Source organism: Betta splendens, chromosome 9 (assembly GCF_900634795.4).
Source record: "Betta splendens chromosome 9, fBetSpl5.4, whole genome shotgun sequence".
NCBI classification, from domain to species: domain Eukaryota; kingdom Metazoa; phylum Chordata; class Actinopteri; order Anabantiformes; family Osphronemidae; genus Betta; species Betta splendens.
The window spans coordinates 16,706,166-16,723,889 of NC_040889.2; the positions used below are offsets into that span (position 1 = coordinate 16,706,166).

The following is a 17,724-nucleotide window of genomic DNA, read 5'->3' on the forward strand; positions in this document are numbered from 1 at the left end:
AATATTGTGGATCTACTCCGGGGTTGTGACGTGCAATTAGTAGATACGTTAATGCTCTCTCCGGCTACGGAACCCACGGTTGCGCCGGGCTCCCGAGCGGAGGCCCCGCCGCCGCCGCGGCGACACGGGCGTACCAATGAACAACATATTTACAGCCTATATTTCAGCTTGTAATAAATACACTTCCAATCACACGAGACAGTTGCATGTCTGCTCTATTGTCTGCCATAAATATGCTGGAAGGGTTGGTTAAATATTGATAACACCAATTTTCTGCCTTCCCCCCTTCACCCCCCAACTCCCGCCCCACGTACCCTCTCCCCATCACCACACACACACACACACACACACACACACACACACACACACACACACACACACACACACACACACACACACACACACACACACACACCCCAGACCCCTCCTCCGTTCCCTCCCTCTATCTGCCGGTTATTTCACCCTCACAGTAACCTTGCTTATGCATATTGCATATGTAAATAAAGCACCCCGCCTCTGAAGTAATTGTGTGCATCTTCCACAGAGCTGCATATCTCAGCTTTGTGTTTAGGAGGAAACACGTATGGGGAGAGCGACTTCTCTTTGTTTAGCAGTGTTTCTGTTCTCTTGCGACTCATCCAACTCGAGGACTATAGGTCCGTCGATAAGCAAAGTGAAACTATTTTTTTTCTGTTTCACATGTTCGTGCTGTAGCTTGTCAAGGAGCTCGGCGTAGGTGGGGCCCAGTCCGTTCTTCAGGATTCCTGGAGGTTAAGATCCACTGTTAGTTGTTCCTGTTACTTAAACAGTAGCCTTAGTTATGTGATTAGGTTAATGAATGAGGCATCAGATCAGTTTTTATTTATGTTTATGTGGCTCAAATGGCCAATCATTAATTCATCAAAACATCTTCCATTATCACATTAATCAACAAACTCAAATATCAAATAACAAGTCTTTTTCTGAATCTTAAATATATAACTGGTCTAGATGTAGAATACATCCCTTTAAAAAATCTGCTGATTTGTTTCTCATTTCATTTATAACTGAACACGGCACATTTGAAGGAGCTTGTTTTCTTTATTTATCAGCACCAAACTGCAAAGTTGGTTTAACTTCAGATTCAGTAAATATGGAAAAGATTCCAAAACAGAAAGAAAGTCAACCTCAACTATTTATTGATATGCAAAAACATGTTGTGCTTTGTTGTATTATTTTACTGTGACATCAGTTTACATGAACGTGTACTCATAGTACTCATAGCGACTCATAGTTGGATTATCAAATCTGATCAAAGTGAAGGTCCACTTTTTATGTTGCCCTCTCAGGTTTGTGTCTAATGGGGCTGAAACGCATCAGTATAGAGAGGACCTAAATACAGATAAAAACAAAGGACTTGTAAATAAAACATCACATCTTCCTCAGTTTAATATGTGCAAACATCAAATTTTACGCACCAGCTAGAGCTTTAGAGTTTACTGTCATCCCTACACAGCCGCACACATCCTGCACTACACAACGCTGAACCTCACTGCAGCTCCCAAAGCTAGCGGCGCCTCAGTAAAGACTGTAACATGTTGTTTTTGTTGAGCGTCACGAGTTTGTTATGAAAGTTAACACAGAACAGCTGTGATGAAGGTAGTCAGTGATACTATGTGAGATATTTCCATTAATGCACATGTACTGCTCATTGATTGGCTGAGTTAAACTGCGTCTGAAACCTACTGGGTTGTAGTTCTCGGACCCACCTCGTTGTGTCTTCCCTTTCACATCCAAGCAGCAGAGCCGTCATTATCACATGAGGCAACGCTTCTCAACATGCGTGCATGTGTAGCAATGTCCTGGAAACGAAGTCCATTTCACATTTGCTTTGACCTTTGGGTTTTGCTCTTCTTCGCTGATTGTAGGTTGTGGTTTCTCTCCAGGGATGCTCAATATAATCTGCTCTACAATTTTTCCCTCGATGTGACATTTTGGCACTTTCTTCTTATGATTCTTTTTTTTTTTGTTTCTACATGTCGACACTAGCATTCCCATACGCACTGACATTTAGCCAGACATCCATACTGAATTATTTAATGATAACATGATATACAAAGCCGTGTGAAGTGCTCTTGCATCCTTCTATTTATGTTGTTACTGTAATTACAGACGTCTTTTAGAAAATCACAGCAAGACGTCTGAGAAGAGAAGGCTTTGCTCTGATGCTACTTTCACTCGTACTCCATTACACCACACACAGCTACTGCACTACACACCAAGCTCTGACTGTGAATCAGCACCAGTCTCTCTACTAAGCCTATTACCTGTACACAGCTGGTGCTAATGCTAGAAGGTTGTGTGAAAATAAGAATGAATCCATCAAGTCATAAAAACAATTATTTCATTTAATAATTTCAGTTTTAACTTACACGTATTATGTATTTTATTGTGCTATGATGAAATTGTACTATTTCAGACTACATATACTTCAAGTACATAATTACCCTCCTATCTACTAAGTACACAATCCTAACGCGTTATCTGATGCTACGCAGTGACTCCGAGCCGTAAAGCAGCACCAGCCTGTTATTTAAGCTAAATTCCAGCGAGAACATGTGTCCGTCGCCAGTTCATCCTGTTATCAGAGCATGATAGCCATAATAGCGGCTGTCCTCCTCGTTCACCTATTTGGCAGGAAATCAAAGTCACATCCAGGTGTTGAGTGTGATGTCAGCCATCTGTGTGTGTACTCACAAACAGATGTGGGGCATGGATGACAGATAATATCTCTACAAAGTACATGCTGATTCCACTTAATGCGCGTTTTGGAGGCTGTGGTTTGTGACGTTGCTGTGTTTTCCCTCAGTGACAGGTGTCTTTTTTATCTTGCTGCCTCCCTGTTGTGATTTTTTTTAGCCAAGGCATAAATGTAATATGTAAAGTGGCAACTGCGTGTTTATGGCTTGGTTTTATTTTAACTCATTAAGTTCAACATGAAACTGTAGATTTAAAGGGTTTATCTGCTGTACTTCTCCATACTCATATCATATTATCCTACAATTATTTTCCTACTTTTATGCATTTTGTAATAAATTCCGCTTTTCTCATCTATTCTCCTGCAATGCCGGGTCACTATCATCCCCTCCCAATCTGCCCCGTTCTCTCCCTATTCTGCTCCTTTCCACTATATTAGGTTTCATTCTACATGGTCAGTAAAGTCCCGTGTTTTTGTCCGCATGCAAAAAGCTCAGGACACATTCGGTGAAATGCAGCATGCCCGCTCCTACGTGCATTTTGAATGAGGCTAGTAGTGATATTTGCGTATAACAGAAGCACCGCCTCCCTCCCATTGGACAATGTCTACGTGAGGGCGTGGCAAGGAAAGATGAGAGTTGCAAATCCATGCCCTTACTGGGAAGACATGGAGCGCTATGGACACAGTCTACACGAGTCAAGTAGGAATCTCTACTAAGGGCATAAATATTTCTCCAGTTAGGAAACAAACGATTTGAGAGACTGAGGGAAAAAGCAAGGGCGGCCCGGTTGAGGATGGAGTGTGCATTTGACGCACAGAATTTGATCTCGATTTCTTTGAGGAAAATCCAAAGCTCCCGGACGCAGAGAGGAGGCATCAAGCTCCACAAGAACTTGCTGGTAACGTACGTGCTGAGAAACGCCAGGCAGTTTTACATGAGCAAAAACTTATCGCAGGCGCAGAGGACGCACCAGTATGAGGACGTAGCTGCAGCCCGTGAGCGGCAAGAATACCTCGAATTGACCGGCAGCTTCACGGAGTTGGCCGATGACTTCTACTGCAACTTTACTGGGCTGGAGTCCGGCAACTGGCACTGCGGAGCGCACCAGCCCAGCGGGCAGCCCGCAGAGGTGGCGCACCAGGACGCGTCTCCCTGCGCAATGGCTTCACCAAGTGACCCCGAGCTCATGGTTCCGGAAGCCTGTTGGAGTTGCGCGGACAAATCCACCTGGGAGTTACCTATGCCGAACGCGCAGGCCAACCAGAAGACCGTCCTGGACCTGGACACGCATGTGGTGACTACTGTCACCACCAATGGATACTTCCACTCAGACTGTTGCGCGCAGCCAAAGCAGCCGCAGGGCGCGCAGTGCTACGCAAAAAAGCGAAAGATGGACGCAAGTTATCACATTGTTGATCCAGAGTTTTATTTGCCAGACTTTGGGCCGGTGCCATGTAAAAGGATGCGGACGGACGATGACACGCATTCGGATTCGGAGCAGTTGGGCAGCACAAACATCTCCAACCTGATCTCAGTGTTGGGTTCAGGTGGACTATCTGACTTTGTCAGCTGGCAGCAGACGGACCTTGAGCAAATATTCGCCACTCAAACAATTTGTTTAAAACACACACTGTTGACAGGCAGCGGCTGGACCAGAGCAATCGAAGCATTTTGATATGTATGACTGTTTTTCTTTGTATCGTTTTATTTTATTGCTTACAAATAAACCATGACACGACTGCAATTCCCTCTCTCCTCTGTTATTCAGAAACGCATCAGCAATGGGTTCACATAGAGCAATCGCGTTCGTGTGCGGTCGCTTTTGCACATACACGGTTCTCGTGCCAATTTGTAGAGTCGCTCACGCCATACGAATAAACTGTACTCTTTGATTCAAACCGCATTTGCTTCTGATCCATCTGGGCTACTGGAGTCTGTCTCCGGTCTGTGCTGTTTCCCCAAGAAACGAGTTAGCGCCGTTTCTCCGGGAAGACGTGGGACGAGCGCCATCATGTGGCCAGTGAAGATCCGTGCAGCCTCACGCGCCAGGCCAGTGCACAGGCTCACTCTGTAAATGTTTTATGTATTATTACAGGCCACGCTTTTACTAATCAATAAAACGAACTTATCTCCAAAATACTGACGTGCTCGCTGTGAACGCTGCATCTGCTGACTTCTACCACCCTGCACTCCCCAGGTGTTAATTGGTAGTTGATAGTTTATAAATTGGTAGTCCTATTAATAGAAGAACAACATAAGTTCACATATGATGCGGAATCGTGTGCTGTTCATATTTTGAGGCCTGAGCCAAAGTTCACTGGTCGGACCGGGAGCGGAGCCTGGCGCTGTCGGTGCCCGGTGGCTCCGAGGGGGGGCGGACGCTTCCAGAGGAGACGCGCTGTGGTTGTCCTTGAGACATGACTGCCCCGGGATTCGCCGCCTCTATTCCCACGACAGTGCGAGCGTTGCGCGCAGCGGTGTGACAAGATGTTGGCCATTTCTGCCAGAGTGAGTGTCGAGCGTTTGTTTTCACGGGCGTTGTTTTTTTTTTTTTTTTTTTTCTTAAAGTGCGTTATCACACGCGCACAAGGTTGGATTTCACGGCACCGGAGCGCAGGGGGGTGTTTCCGCGCGCAGGACAACAACAATGTGACAGCGTGCGCTTGAAATGCAACTTGTGATTTAGCGTCGCAGCCCGTGATTCTTCCGACGCTGTTTATTAGGCCCGAGTGTTATCTCGGTGACACAGTGACATTTGGCGTAGCGTTAGCCTAGCGTACTTAGCCTAGCATACGACTAGCTTTGCGCATGATTTAGAAAAGACACATGGGCAACCTCCAGTGTTAGTAGACCATTTTAAAAGCTGCATCTTCCATATTACTGCTTAATTAAACTATGTTTTACGGCGCAGCTTACTGTGTCACTGAACAGTGGTCGTGGCTTTATTTTGAAACACCTACCGGAAGTTATTCCTCGGGGGCTTGATCTCATGGAAAAAATGTAAATAAACGTGTTCTATGTTTATATTCACGCTACTAAACCCATCCTTATTTTATGTTATTTAACATAAGCGTTAATAATACTATGAGGCCCCCTTTTAATCGCATCTTTTAGTTCTATTATTCTAGCAGGCAGTGATGTGCAGTCATTTTGATGAGAGATGAGGTCATAAACAGAGCTCTTTCCTTCATGTGTGTTTGTTTTAGCCACCGTTCCGAAGTTCAGCTGTGTTCACTCAACCTTCTATTTATAATCTGCCACAGACACCAGCACAGTTGCTCCGACGCTCAGTTGTTTTGGTGTCACTTTTCACACGCCTTCATGTTTTAGTTGAAATCTTTTGCCATTGTTAACAGTTCAAAATGTTGTTTACGGAACCAAACTCAGATTCTACATGAAACCAATTGCAGTGTTATAGTGCCATTATGAGTAGGGATGTATCACTGGATCATTTATTACCCTTTAAGAAGTTACTACATTAATCAATAAGCAGCTAAATATATATATATATATATAACTTTCTTAATCTGTTTGATAAGCTATGAAATCGCCTGTCTTGCAGCTCCGGCCAAGCATCGTGAAGCCATGTCGCCTGCTCAGACCAGTGACACAGATCCCAGGGAGAAGCCTGGTGCACCAGGAGGGCTTACCAAAGCTGCCCGTGCCCCCCTTAAAGCAGACGTGTGAGCGCTACCTGGCTGCCCTCCAGCCCATTGTCAGCGAGGAGGAGCTGGAACACACCCGGCAGCTGGTGCAGGAGTTCCTCAAAGGTGGTGTCGGGGAGAGGCTGCAGAAAGGTCTGGAGCGCCGGGCACGCAAGACAGAAAACTGGGTAGCCATTGAGTTTTGTGTTATAGCAGGGAGGAAACAGGAAGTTGTTAGAATAACTCAGTTGTATGAGCCATGCGTGTTTCCAGCTTTCAGAATGGTGGATGCAGACGGCCTATCTGGACTGTCGCATGCCGGTGGCGGTTTACACCAGCCCGGGGGTCGTCCTGCCCCGCATGCACTTTCAAGATCGCCAGGGGCAGATGAGGTAAAAGCAACCAGCATCTTGGACCAGTCACAGTGTCTGAGCTGCAATCTGAATCATTAGTCAATAAAACATCCGTCATTGACTGGGTTTCCTCAGTATCAGTCATAAGGTTGTGAGCAGAAAGTAGAAAGCATCTCATTTAAGCGTGGTTGGTCTAAGCCGACCTTTGCTTGGACGTCCCTCCTCATGCTATTTAAAGGGCTCTGGCTGATCGTAGCATTGCTCAGCTGTTTTTTCCCTGCTGACATGAGATACGGCGTGAACACAGTGGCCCAGTAGAGACGTACAGTACTGCAGCGTTTTAGTGTAGGACAGCAGGTCCACAATTCATCGGCCAATTCACTCACACACACTTTTAACACTCAGTAGTAATTTACTCAAGGGCTCAGTTCCAGTTTCATTAGTAATATCTGAAGTTTATGCCTCCACACAGAAAACAATATAATTATTTCTCTTTTGCAGGTTTGCTGCCAAACTGATTGCAGGAGTTTTGGAATTCAAAAAAATGATTGACACGTGAGTTCTCCTGCATTGAACGGGTTCTACTTTCACCTTTCATCATAGCTCATTATCCTGTACTGGTTTTATGAATGAAGTGGGAGATATGCTGTGTTGCAGAAAGACCCTGCCCATAGAGTACCTGAGTGGGAAGCCGCTCTGTATGGACCAGTATTACCAGATCCTGTCTTCATGTCGGATCCCCGGCCCAAAGAGAGACACGGTTGTAAATCACGCCATAGGGAAGACGCCACCCACTCACATCACTGTGGTCCACAACTTCCAGGTATTGCAGATAGATGCTGCCCTGCTCTTCATCTTCACGTGCTTCTCAATATTTCAGCTCAACAGTTCAAGAGCATTTACCCGAGAACCTGACCTAGCGTTTCTCTCCTTAGTTCTTCGTCTTGGATGTGTACAACAGTGATGGTAGCGCACTGACAGTAGACCAGATTTACATGCAGCTGGAAAAGATCTGGAACTCCTCCTTGCAGACGAACAAAGAGCCCATCGGCATCTTAACCTCCCAGCACCGTAACACCTGGGGAAAAGCTTATAACAACCTCATTAAAGGTATCAACCGCCGTTACATTAACCTCTAGTTAGAAGCCTTTTCTTTTGTTCCAGGTCTTTACTCTTGTTTTATTTTTCTTCAGATAAGACAAATAAGGAGTCAGTCCGCGCCATCCAGAAGAGTATTTTTACGGTTTGTTTGGATGCGCCGATGCCACGGGTGTCAGACGAGCTGTTCCTGAGCCGAGTGGCCGCCCAGATGCTGCATGGAGGTGGAGCGCGCTGGAACAGCGGCAACCGCTGGTTTGATAAGACATTGCAGGTCAGTTTGAGGCCTTGATTTAGTGTCACGTTTACTGGTGAGTGGATGATATGATAATGTTTTACTGAATTAACGATACTCAGTTCATCGTCGGTGAAGACGGAACGTGTGGACTGGTGTACGAACATGCACCCGCTGAGGGTCCACCCATCGTCTTCCTCATCGATTATGTTGTTAAATACATGTAAGTTACTTTCAGGTTTTGTGTCTTTGAGTGTTTGCTTCATATTCTGATGAGCTCAACTTTATTTTGGACTTTTTTATCAGGCGTAAAACGGAACTAGTCCGCACCCCCATGGTTCCCCTCCCCATGCCTCAGAAGCTTCGCTTTAACATTTCACCTGAGGTCAAGAGAGACATCGAGAAGGCCAAACAAAACATGAACATGTACGACATGGTTCACTTCCAGTAATCATCACCATCCCAGCGTAAATGTCAAACATTCTGGACCACTCACTCTTTTTCCTTTTGTTAGAATGGTCCAAGATTTAGACGTGAAGGTGCTCATGTTTTCACATTTTGGAAAAAATGTGCCGAAGCAACATAAGCTGAGCCCAGATGCCTTTGTACAAATAGCTCTTCAGCTGGCTTACTTCAGGTAAGCAACTCCTATTCCTAGTCAAAATTATGAGTCAATTAGACATTAAGCCTGTGAAACCATATGTTGTGTGTGCTGTTTGTGAATTGTAGGATGTATAACACCTACTGCTCCACCTATGAAAGTGCATCGTTGCGAATGTTTAAATACGGCCGGACCGACGCGATCCGCTCCACTACTGTAGATTCTTTGAAATTTATGGAGGCAATGCAGGACCCTGCAAAAGAGGTACCGTAAAGCCCGTAAAATTTCACGGTAAACGTAATTTCTGTAAGCACAGGTGACCTGCCTGACGTATGAGTAAATGTCGCTGACAGACATCAGAGAGGCTGGCGCTGCTGCGGAAGGCTCTTCAGACGCACAAGGAGAACACCTACAATGTGAGACTTGGAGGTTCATCAGCAGAAGTGTAGTTTCCCCCCTGAAACCACCTGATTGACTTCTCCTGTACACGTCTGTGCATTAGGCTATTCACGGACAAGCCATTGACAGACACCTCCTCGGGCTCAAGATGCTGAGTATTGAAGACTTGACCTCCATGCCTGAGATCTTCATGGACACCTCCTTTGCTGTGGCTCAGCATTACCAGCTCTCCACCAGCCAGGTATACTTGTCTCCAGCTTAATCAACAGTTTATTATTACTGAGCACATACAGTAATGATTTGCTTTGTTTGCCCATTTGGCCTCATTTCTCTCCGTTTCCCGTGTCCAGGTTGGCTCCAAGACAGACTGCGTGATGTGCTTCGGTCCAATGGTGCCAGATGGCTACGGCGTGTGTTACAATCCCATGGACGAGCACATCAACATCGCCATCACGGCCTTCAACAGCTGCGAGGAGACGAACGCCGCCAAGTTTTCCCAGATGGTGAAGGACGCTCTGTTGGACATGGGGGCTCTTCTGGAAGACACGGCTACAGCCAAAGAGTAGTGATCCCCACACAGCAGCTTGGCACTCGGTGTGATTCCCACCAGGCTGCATGGGAGCTGGAAACGGGCTGGTGCCGGAGTCACTGGCACCGGCGCGTGGTACTGTGTTGGCGCTGAGGGACTGTTATCAGAGGGTTGTAGGAAGTAGAATGTGTGAAAATCATTGCACTGCCATTGTGTTAAAAAACAATTATCTCTGAGGGAAATTTTAATATATTGTTGTGTGTGTGAGATCCTTTTATGTGTGTAACTCTTCCCTTGTTTATACCTAAGCAGGTCCTGGTGGAGTCTTCTGAATGACATTATCCCCACTTTAAGGTTTTGGGCCTTGGCTTGTTCAGTATTTATTTCATGTAAAATAATTTGCACGCACACCAGGTATGTAAATAAAGTGTTTCTACTCCTGAGGACAGTTAATGGCTGTTACAAAAATATAGGTGATTGACAGACATGTTAAAGAGAAATCTAGGGGCGCACAAAGGAATATTGAGCTCGGAAGCTCCCCGCGGAGTGGAGGTAGTCTCCATGAAATTCAACCTCGGCCATGTTTCCGGAAGAATGCCACAGAAACAGCTGTTGGCCTTTAAACACGTTGGTCTTTAAGACGTCCGTGTCCCGGATCTGAAAGAGACGAAGTGTTGCAGGAGTCATTCCACTCTTTGTGCTTTTAATTATGCAGCATTTAGCGTTCAGGAGCTCACCATAATGTATGTAGACTGGGAGTTGCTGCTGTTGAATACTAATCCTATGTGCAGCGCCTGGATCCGGATCTTCACCGAGGGCGGGGCGTTGATGAGCACGCGACAGGTGTGGTTCGTGCCGGGGGTGTTCGGATTCTCAAACACGCCGTTGGGGGAAAACAGCTGAATGTCACAATCTGCACGGGAGAAAAAACGAGCTGTGATCTGAGAGTCAACAAAAAGCCAGCTTGTAGCATGTTAAGCTTTATGCTGTTATTAGCTTTGCTGGATTCATTGCATTAGACTGTGCCGGTCGAAGTGCTGCCTCACCCTGATGGTGGCTCTTGGTGTTTTTCCGTGAGTCGTAGGTGAACTTAACCCCGTTCCCGGGCGTGAGCAGGTTCTGACGCACCAGCAGGACGTTGGTTCTGGTGGTCAGCTCGCTTCCTGCCACCTGCTCGCACTTCCTGATGAAGGCCAGTCGGTCAAAGAATGCCACGTACTCCTCTGGAGCGAGACAGAGACTGAGATGACTGATGCTCACTGTAGCTGCAACCATGATCAATACTGTTCATTAATCTGATTAAACTCACTCTTTGTGCAGTTCAACGAGCTGGACTCCAGTCGAATGTGTATGACCTCATCCAGGGGTCGACCTATGGACACCGTGCAGCGGCCTGTTGTGTCCGACAGATCCACCGTACCGGATTCATGGAGAAGCAGCTGACCACATAGAGCTGGAAGAGAGCACAACGCTGTAACCACCTGCAGCTTCACCAGCTCCTACTGGGAAGTCTGGACTTCCAACGTGTACCAACGGGGTTCGGGCGCGGGGGTGGCGTCAGTGCCGCTCTGTGGGGCGATTGTTGCCTTCGTTGAGCTTGGAGGCAGACGGCTCGTGGGGGGCTCCCGGTGGTCCAGGGTGGGGGCAGGGGGGGTGCCCTTCACTTCGGCAACGGCGAGCGGGGCATCCGTTGGACGCGCGCAGCTCCCCGTGTAGCAGCCCTGGATGGTGATGGGCTTGGGGACGTGCATGCAGAGCAGCGGACTGAGGGGCTCGGGCTCAGACGGGCCCACGCAGGACACTGCTCTGGACTGGATCCCGTACCCACAGGGAACCGAACACTGGTAACAAAGGCTAGAGGCTCGACAATGTCCCACGTCACGCGTGCTGCGTTTGACTTTCTAGGCATTTTTATGCTTGTACCTGGCTCCAGGGCTTCGCCTCCCATCTGAAGGTGCACACCTGCACCAGACAGGGAACTGCGGTGGCCGGTTTGACGCCCGCGCAGCGTTGCTCCGGCACCGCTCTCTCCCTGCCGTGGACGGACTGGACACAGGACACAGTCCTCCGTGCTGTACCCAGATCACAGGAGGCTGAGCAGGCTGATGTTGCCATCACCTTCCACCTGGACGTGGGACAGAGGTGGTAGCATCCCATTCGACCTTGCTGACGTCGGGCGTCGGCGCGTGTCTGTGTGTGGACTCTACCTCGCCGGGCAGCGGTGGGTGTTACATGAAGCCAGCACTGTGGGTTTGGGAGCGTCACGGCACTCTGAATCCTCCACCACCCTCTCCTCCCCTTCCGCTTCTCCAGCGCAGTACAGCACCCTGCTGGCCACCCCTCCTCCACACGTTACGCTGCAGGCCCCTTGCTTAGTGCGCCACCTGGTGGTTGGAAATAAAATTCCGCCGTAATGTTTTGGATGCAGATCGTCACAGTCGTAGCGATGTACCGTATTGGTGTCTCACGCGGGAGGGCAGGGAGATGCGTTGCAGGTCTCAGAGTAAGGGTTAGGTTTGGTGGAAGCGTCACAGTGGACGTCAGGCACCTCCCGTGTGCTCTGATGGTCCACACAGGAGAACCACACCCGCAGGGTCCCTACACAGGCATCGGGCTGTGGTTGTGCGTGTCTGATGAGGATATGCCAGCCTTAGGGGAAGGTGAGGACCTTCTGTCACTTACCGTTGCCACAGCTTCTCGAGCACTGGCTGATGAAGGGGCTCCACACATACACGGGTGCTTGTTTAGAGTGCGGCACAAAACCACATTTAACCACCGGGCGATGCTGCTTAAAAAAACGAAGATGACACGGGTTCACATTATTAAATAAAACCAAGATAAAAGATATTTGTCATTTCCGACAATACCTTTTCTGTAAATTCCCACCCAACGGGACAGACGTCCACCACACAGGGCACTGAATCAGCAGGTCTCAGTTCTTCTGGACAATGGTTCTGGTCCACTTCAACTTCCTGGCCATCTTCTGAGCGCACACACGACACAGTGCGCTTCGCTTCTCCTGGGCCGCACACGGCTGAGCACTCCCCCGGCTCGGACACGCGCCATCTGTCAACACGCACACACGCGCACACGCACATCTTTGAATAAAAGCAGGGACTGAATAAGCAGCCCAGCAATGACTCCTTGTACCTGGCAGGACAGGGTTGTAGGTTGCATTTCTCTACTGCGAGTGGAGCTGTGTCGGGAGGGCATTCAGAATCTGGAACCACTACCACGTCAGCTCTGTGTCCCTGAACGCATCTTACTGGACGCACTCTCTCTCCTCCACCACAGGAGGCAGTGCAAGGCCCAAAATATCCTGCATCCCACCTGTAAATAAGTAAATTATTCTGTGTACTCTGTGATATATGGACTATACCTATGTATCAGTGTGTGTGTGTGTGTGTGTGTGTGTGTGTGTGTGTGTGTGTGTGTGTGTGTGTGACCTGGGGGGGCAGGAGGACAGCTGACAGGGTGTGTGGAGTGGTATGGATGGAGGAGGGGCTTCACAGCTGTGCTCCTCCAACTCACTTTCAGTATCTTCATCTACGCAGACAGAAGCGTGTGTCTGAACGCCTGTAATACAAGATTATTATTAAAAGAATAAGTAGCTTAAGTAGCACCATCAGTTAAATTATACTTGAACAAATGAATTGGCACATTGAGTGTAAGGTTGTAGAAGCTCACCTGGTCCACAGGAGACGGAGCAGGGCGTTGTGAAGACAGTCCACTTGCCTATGGCTGCTGGGTTTGTGGAGCTGCTGGTGGGCGTGTAGAAGTGGTAACTGATGTTCGGGTTTGTTTTTTCACCATATTCTTTTCCATATTTGCGATAGACCTGCAAAAAATAAAGCAAGTCACAAATTGATTACAGAGAATTCCCGGTTTCTGAACTTTATAAACCTACTAAAAACCCTTTGAGGCTTTAATGTGACTGTGACTTCTGACCTGTACGTTTACGTTCTCTTGCAGTGGTCCAGGCAGGAGCAGCTCCTCCATCGCCGGCAAAAGGTCAGGGGTCAGGTGGAGGCGGTACTCGAGGCGGTTATCGTCCAGCGGGGAGGGGTAAGTTGTGTTCAGAGACATGCTGTTCGTCCCAGACACCACGTGGCGATCCGCAATCCTTACAGCTGCGGGCGCAACAAAAGACAAAGGAAGCTGTGGTTCTGTCACACCCCCTGCATGAACGTACAGTAAGTCACATACGTGATGATAGCGCTCACCCATGTGAGTGAAGTAAGGCGCTCTGTTCACAATGTGAACCTGTGTGGCGTTCACTGGCAGAGAGAGGAAGGTCGTGTACTCTGAGAATGAAATGGAATATTTATGCGTGATTATACTGTCTATGAGTCACATATGTTATACTGTACATATATGTTGACCAGCCTGGGATATGAGGAGCATCACATTACATGTGTCACTGTCATTAAATGGGTACAGCGTTCTCATCTGAGGTTGGCTACCTCTGGCCTGGCCGCCAGTGTAGGAGTCAGAGGTCAACGTGCAGGATGAGCCATCTCCGCCACACACTCCGCACACATCCCTCACCTTCCCAGAATGCAGCGAGCCATCGCAGCCGAACAGCTGGCCAGACATGAGTAGATCATTTAAAGAGGTGATCGCGTCAGGCTGCGTGTGTCATTCAACCATCCCCACCTGGCATCGGCCTCTGAGACAGGCGGCTGTTGAGCCGAAGGGAGGGGGCCTGCGCGATTCACAGCGGGTCCCGTCCACAAACTGAGCGCCGCGGCTCACCATGAAGTTCTCTCCTTGTGACTGGCACACGTATCGGCACTGCTCGTCCCCTGCTCACGACCAGAACGCGTTGGGAAACTTGCTTTGCTCCTCTGCGCACAGAAGACGAAGGAGCACCTTTGAACCCACCTTGTGCAAAGCCCACAGCTGGGATCCAGGTGTAGAAGGATGCTGTGTGTGGCTGGAGGTAGAGGGGGTGGGGGTCTGTTCGGGAACACTGCTCCGCCATGAAATCCAGCTGCGTACGCTCACATGGCTGCAAGAGCAAAGAGCATGCATGTTACTCTCTGCTACGTAGACACGTATCCAGCACGGAGGCGTTGAGGGCAGGAACCCACCTGCTGGTGACAAAGGTGAGCCTCAGTGTCCGGGCCTTTACAGTGGCTCCCTCCAAAGGCCGGCCTGAACGATAAGCACCACAGTTATAATAGCGCTCAACAAACAGTGCCTCGTTTCACACGCTCACGTCCCGTCGCTACCTTGGATTGTTGCACTGCCGCGTGCGGTGAGCGACTCCCCCGCCGCACGTCCGCGAGCAGGCGGAGAAGTCAGACCAGCCGGACCAGGCGCCGTGCACCACCACAGAGGGGCCGAGCTCCTCCGTGGAGACGCAGCGCCCCCTCAGACACCACTGCCAGAGGAGAGGGCGCCTCGTGAAAATGCCATGATGATGATGATGATGGCCTCGCCCTCACGGGTCGCTGAGCAATACCTGATTAAGCGCACACTCGGTCCCGTCCAGCAGTGGAACCAGCAGTCGTTTGCAGGAGGAGTCATCGTGAGGGTTGATGTGACAGGATAGAACACGACAGGCCGGCTAATGGGAAGCCATTGTTAGAAAAACGTGACTTTATGTGACAATACTGTGTTTTCTATGTAAAACGCCCCCTAGTGGCGTCACGCCGCTATTACAGCCACACACCCAGTCGACGTTGGTGAAGGAGCAGGCTCGCGCGCTGCTACCAAACGCTATGCGACACTGGTCGTCCACGCCGTAGTACAGGCCCGGCTTCCAGTCCTGCAGGGAGCCTCGCGTCGCAGGCAGGTCTTTCACACACTCGGCTTTGCCTTCACTGGGAACAGCAGAACCAGGTCTGCATGATGACAGCGGGCAGGCGCATTTGCATGCACAGCTGCTCTGAGCAGGTGGCCCACCTGAAGAACGCCAGCAGCTGCCGCCTGCTGCAGGACGACCAGGTCAGATCCACGCTGTCGTAGCCGCCGTCGGAGGCCATCACGAAGCCGCTCCGGCTGCAGGCGTTGCCCACGCCGTCGTGGTCGATTCCAAGGCTGGGCGAAACGACACACGACAAGAGAGGTACAGGCGGCGTCTCCGTGAGCATGAGGGCGCGTGGCCACCGTGCGATCTGCGTCACCTGTGGCCGATTTCATGGGCGATGGTGATGCCAAGGTCGAAGCCCGTGTCCTCGGCGACCACGCAGCTCCACTGGCCGGAGCAGGCGCCGCCCAGCCGCGTCACGCCCCTCACCTGCCCGTTGCCGTCAGGCAGCACCAGGTCGTACCTGTCCCGGAGCCGCGGCTCGTTAATCGCGTGAAATGTGCAGGCGTGACACTGCGCACGCAGCCGGCGTACCGTGTGATGTACAACGAGAGGTCGGCGTGCAGCGGGTCGGTGTCGTTGGGCGGGTTGATCCGTCGGCCCCACTCACACACACTCTGGAGGGAGGAGGTGATGTTGGCGGACAGCTGGATCCCCGCCTGCAATGGGAAAAGCCGAACCTAGATATGTGGAATCACGCTGAACCCATGAACCGAGCAACGAGTGGCACAGCGGAAGCGACTCACCTCCGGCTCCGACAGAATGATCATGCGAACGAGGTGCACCCGCATGTTGGCTCCCAGAGTGGCGTCTCTCAGCAGCTCGGAGGCCTGGGTGGACGTATGAGAGCGGCGTTGTGTCGTTTTTTTATCAGCGCGAGACAATGGGCGCAGGCATCTTTCTGTATGCGCGTGCTCACACGTACAATGTTGAGGTTGGTGAGAATGTATCTCTCTGTGTCCTGCCTGTGGACCCGCTGGACATCGGGTCCCACCACCACCAGCAGCTCCAGATGTGTGATATCGGGCAACACAGCTGTGCGGCGAGACCGCGCTGTAGGCGACGGTGACACACGTTACCGTTACAAACGTCACGCAGCGGTCTGACGCCAGTCACACAGTCTTCATGTTCATGTTCCTCATATCAGAGCACTCACCGGAGGCGCCGGGAGAGGAACCGGCAGAAGAAGCAGTCTCTCTTTGGCTAGAGGAGGGATGAAAAAGCTTTTGAAGAGAATGAAAAACATTTTAAGGCTTTTAGAAAACGAAGCTCTGAACGTGTGTGACTAAATTTAGTTCTATGACCTAATTGTGCAGGAACCACAAAAATACCTCCTGAAAGGACAAAACATTGTTGTTTGAGGCTCTAGCCTTATTTTTAGCGGGCCATGTGTAAATCCAGCGAACACAGAAAGGACCGATGGGTTTTCACAAGATGATAAACAGTTTAAAGTTGAAGAGTTCAATGTACTTTGCAGAAGTCCCCGGCGGTGAAATCACCGACCGCGGAGCTCCTGTTCACCCACAGCTTTTCCACCTACCGCGTCCAATGGAGATGTCATCAGCTCGCCGAGGCCAAGCCACAGTAACAGCACACAGAGCGGAGGCAGAAACGGCATGTTTGTCTTCTTCCCGTGTGTCCGCTGTACCTGCTCCGCCTCAACACTGGAACAGTGTGTGATCCCCCACTAAGGCAGGCTGCTGTGTAAACAGCAGGGGGCAAAGGCAAGCGGCGAACGTCATCGTTGGGTCTGTCCACACAAGCAAGGAAACAGCTCTCATTGGTGGGTTAGGATTCCTTTTTTCAACAAGGACTAATTTCAGTCACTGTTTGTCACAACTCAGTTATGAACTCATTGTACTGTACAGTTATGAACTCGTGAACTCATTGTACTGTATATATAAAGATATATGGTGCATTCAAATCAAGCTTCTCTCTCTCCATATATATATATATATATATATAGTGTATATATATATATATATATATATATATATATATATATATATATATATATATATATATATATATATATTAGTGTTTTTGCATCTTGTAGCCACTAGAAGGCAGAAATGATCCTGTATGTGGATTGAGGGAAAACCGGGAGAGAAAGAACACGCACGCACGCACGCACACACGCACGCACGCATCCCATAAGTCCATGACAGATATAAAACATCATCTAATCCAACACTGGTTTCTTGGAAGACAGAAGATTCTCTGTAAAGTGATAAAACAGAGCATTAGAATTGACAGGCTTGTTCCTGTGGGCCATGACTTTAATTAATTTTCTTTACTACTTCAACTGGGCC

At 49.2% G+C, this 17,724-nt stretch overlaps 3 protein-coding genes across 10 annotated transcripts; 2 read left to right on the forward strand and 1 right to left on the reverse strand.

The window, feature by feature from the left end:
- The first annotated feature begins 3,375 nt into the window (after positions 1–3,375).
- On the forward strand, positions 3,376–4,482 carry LOC114861252 (immediate early response gene 5-like protein). Its single transcript, XM_029160228.3, has one exon. It carries the CDS (start codon positions 3,532–3,534, stop codon positions 4,411–4,413), a length of 882 nt encoding a protein of 293 aa, XP_029016061.1. The 5' UTR covers positions 3,376–3,531; the 3' UTR covers positions 4,414–4,482.
- Positions 4,483–5,030: 548 nt separating this feature from the next.
- Positions 5,031–10,040, forward strand: LOC114861251 (carnitine O-acetyltransferase-like). Of its 2 annotated transcripts, none has more exons than XM_029160227.3 (14): positions 5,031–5,246; positions 6,301–6,570; positions 6,656–6,774; positions 7,237–7,290; positions 7,393–7,558; positions 7,671–7,845; positions 7,929–8,107; positions 8,191–8,291; positions 8,375–8,494; positions 8,583–8,705; positions 8,798–8,933; positions 9,023–9,085; positions 9,172–9,309; positions 9,419–10,040. In XM_029160227.3, the coding sequence occupies exons 1-14, from the start codon at positions 5,226–5,228 to the stop codon at positions 9,632–9,634; spliced, it is 1,881 nt and encodes a 626-aa protein (XP_029016060.1). In that variant the 5' UTR covers positions 5,031–5,225; the 3' UTR covers positions 9,635–10,040. The 2 variants fall into 2 exon arrangements, with proteins under 2 accessions (XP_029016060.1, XP_040928231.1); XM_041072297.2 differs by lacking the exon at positions 5,031–5,246 and adding an exon at positions 5,720–5,738 and having other exon boundaries at positions 6,301–6,535.
- On the reverse strand, positions 10,015–17,125 carry adamts13 (ADAM metallopeptidase with thrombospondin type 1 motif, 13). 7 transcript variants are annotated; one of them, XM_029160220.3, is made up of 29 exons: positions 16,953–17,125; positions 16,569–16,635; positions 16,338–16,465; positions 16,159–16,242; positions 15,947–16,071; positions 15,729–15,875; positions 15,508–15,642; positions 15,275–15,425; positions 15,065–15,169; positions 14,832–14,983; positions 14,691–14,754; positions 14,482–14,608; positions 14,254–14,402; positions 14,061–14,181; positions 13,821–13,901; positions 13,546–13,727; positions 13,285–13,435; positions 13,044–13,173; positions 12,748–12,927; positions 12,465–12,663; positions 12,280–12,382; positions 12,066–12,195; positions 11,805–11,981; positions 11,521–11,722; positions 11,132–11,438; positions 10,907–11,050; positions 10,644–10,820; positions 10,335–10,510; positions 10,015–10,254 (listed from the first exon to the last, which is right to left on the reverse strand). In XM_029160220.3, the coding sequence occupies exons 1-29, from the start codon at positions 17,028–17,030 to the stop codon at positions 10,099–10,101; spliced, it is 4,128 nt and encodes a 1,375-aa protein (XP_029016053.1). In that variant the 5' UTR covers positions 17,031–17,125; the 3' UTR covers positions 10,015–10,098. The 7 variants fall into 7 exon arrangements, 6 of the variants coding, with proteins under 6 accessions (XP_029016053.1, XP_029016052.1, XP_029016055.1 ...); XM_029160219.3 differs by having other exon boundaries at positions 12,280–12,385; positions 16,159–16,465; positions 16,569–16,615; XM_029160222.3 differs by having other exon boundaries at positions 12,280–12,385; positions 16,569–17,109.
- Positions 17,126–17,724: the final 599 nt, after the last annotated feature.

Coding starts and splice junctions, on each gene's coding strand:
- LOC114861251 (XM_029160227.3), top strand. CDS start 5,226: ATGTTGGCCATTTCTGCCAGA. Junction 7,846..7,928: donor TTATAACAACCTCATTAAAG/GTATCAACCGCC, acceptor ATTTTTCTTCAG/ATAAGACAAATAAGGAGTCA. Junction 8,108..8,190: donor GGTTTGATAAGACATTGCAG/GTCAGTTTGAGG, acceptor AACGATACTCAG/TTCATCGTCGGTGAAGACGG.
- LOC114861252 (XM_029160228.3), top strand. CDS start 3,532: ATGGAGTGTGCATTTGACGCACAGAATTTGATCTCGATTTCTTTGAGG.
- adamts13 (XM_029160219.3), bottom strand. CDS start 17,030: ATGCCGTTTCTGCCTCCGCTCTGTGTGCTGTTACTGTGGCTTGGCCTC. Junction 13,902..14,060: donor CACTGGCGGCCAGGCCAGAG/GTAGCCAACCTC, acceptor TTTCATTCTCAG/AGTACACGACCTTCCTCTCT. Junction 13,728..13,820: donor GCCTTACTTCACTCACATGG/GTGAGCGCTATC, acceptor TTGCGCCCGCAG/CTGTAAGGATTGCGGATCGC.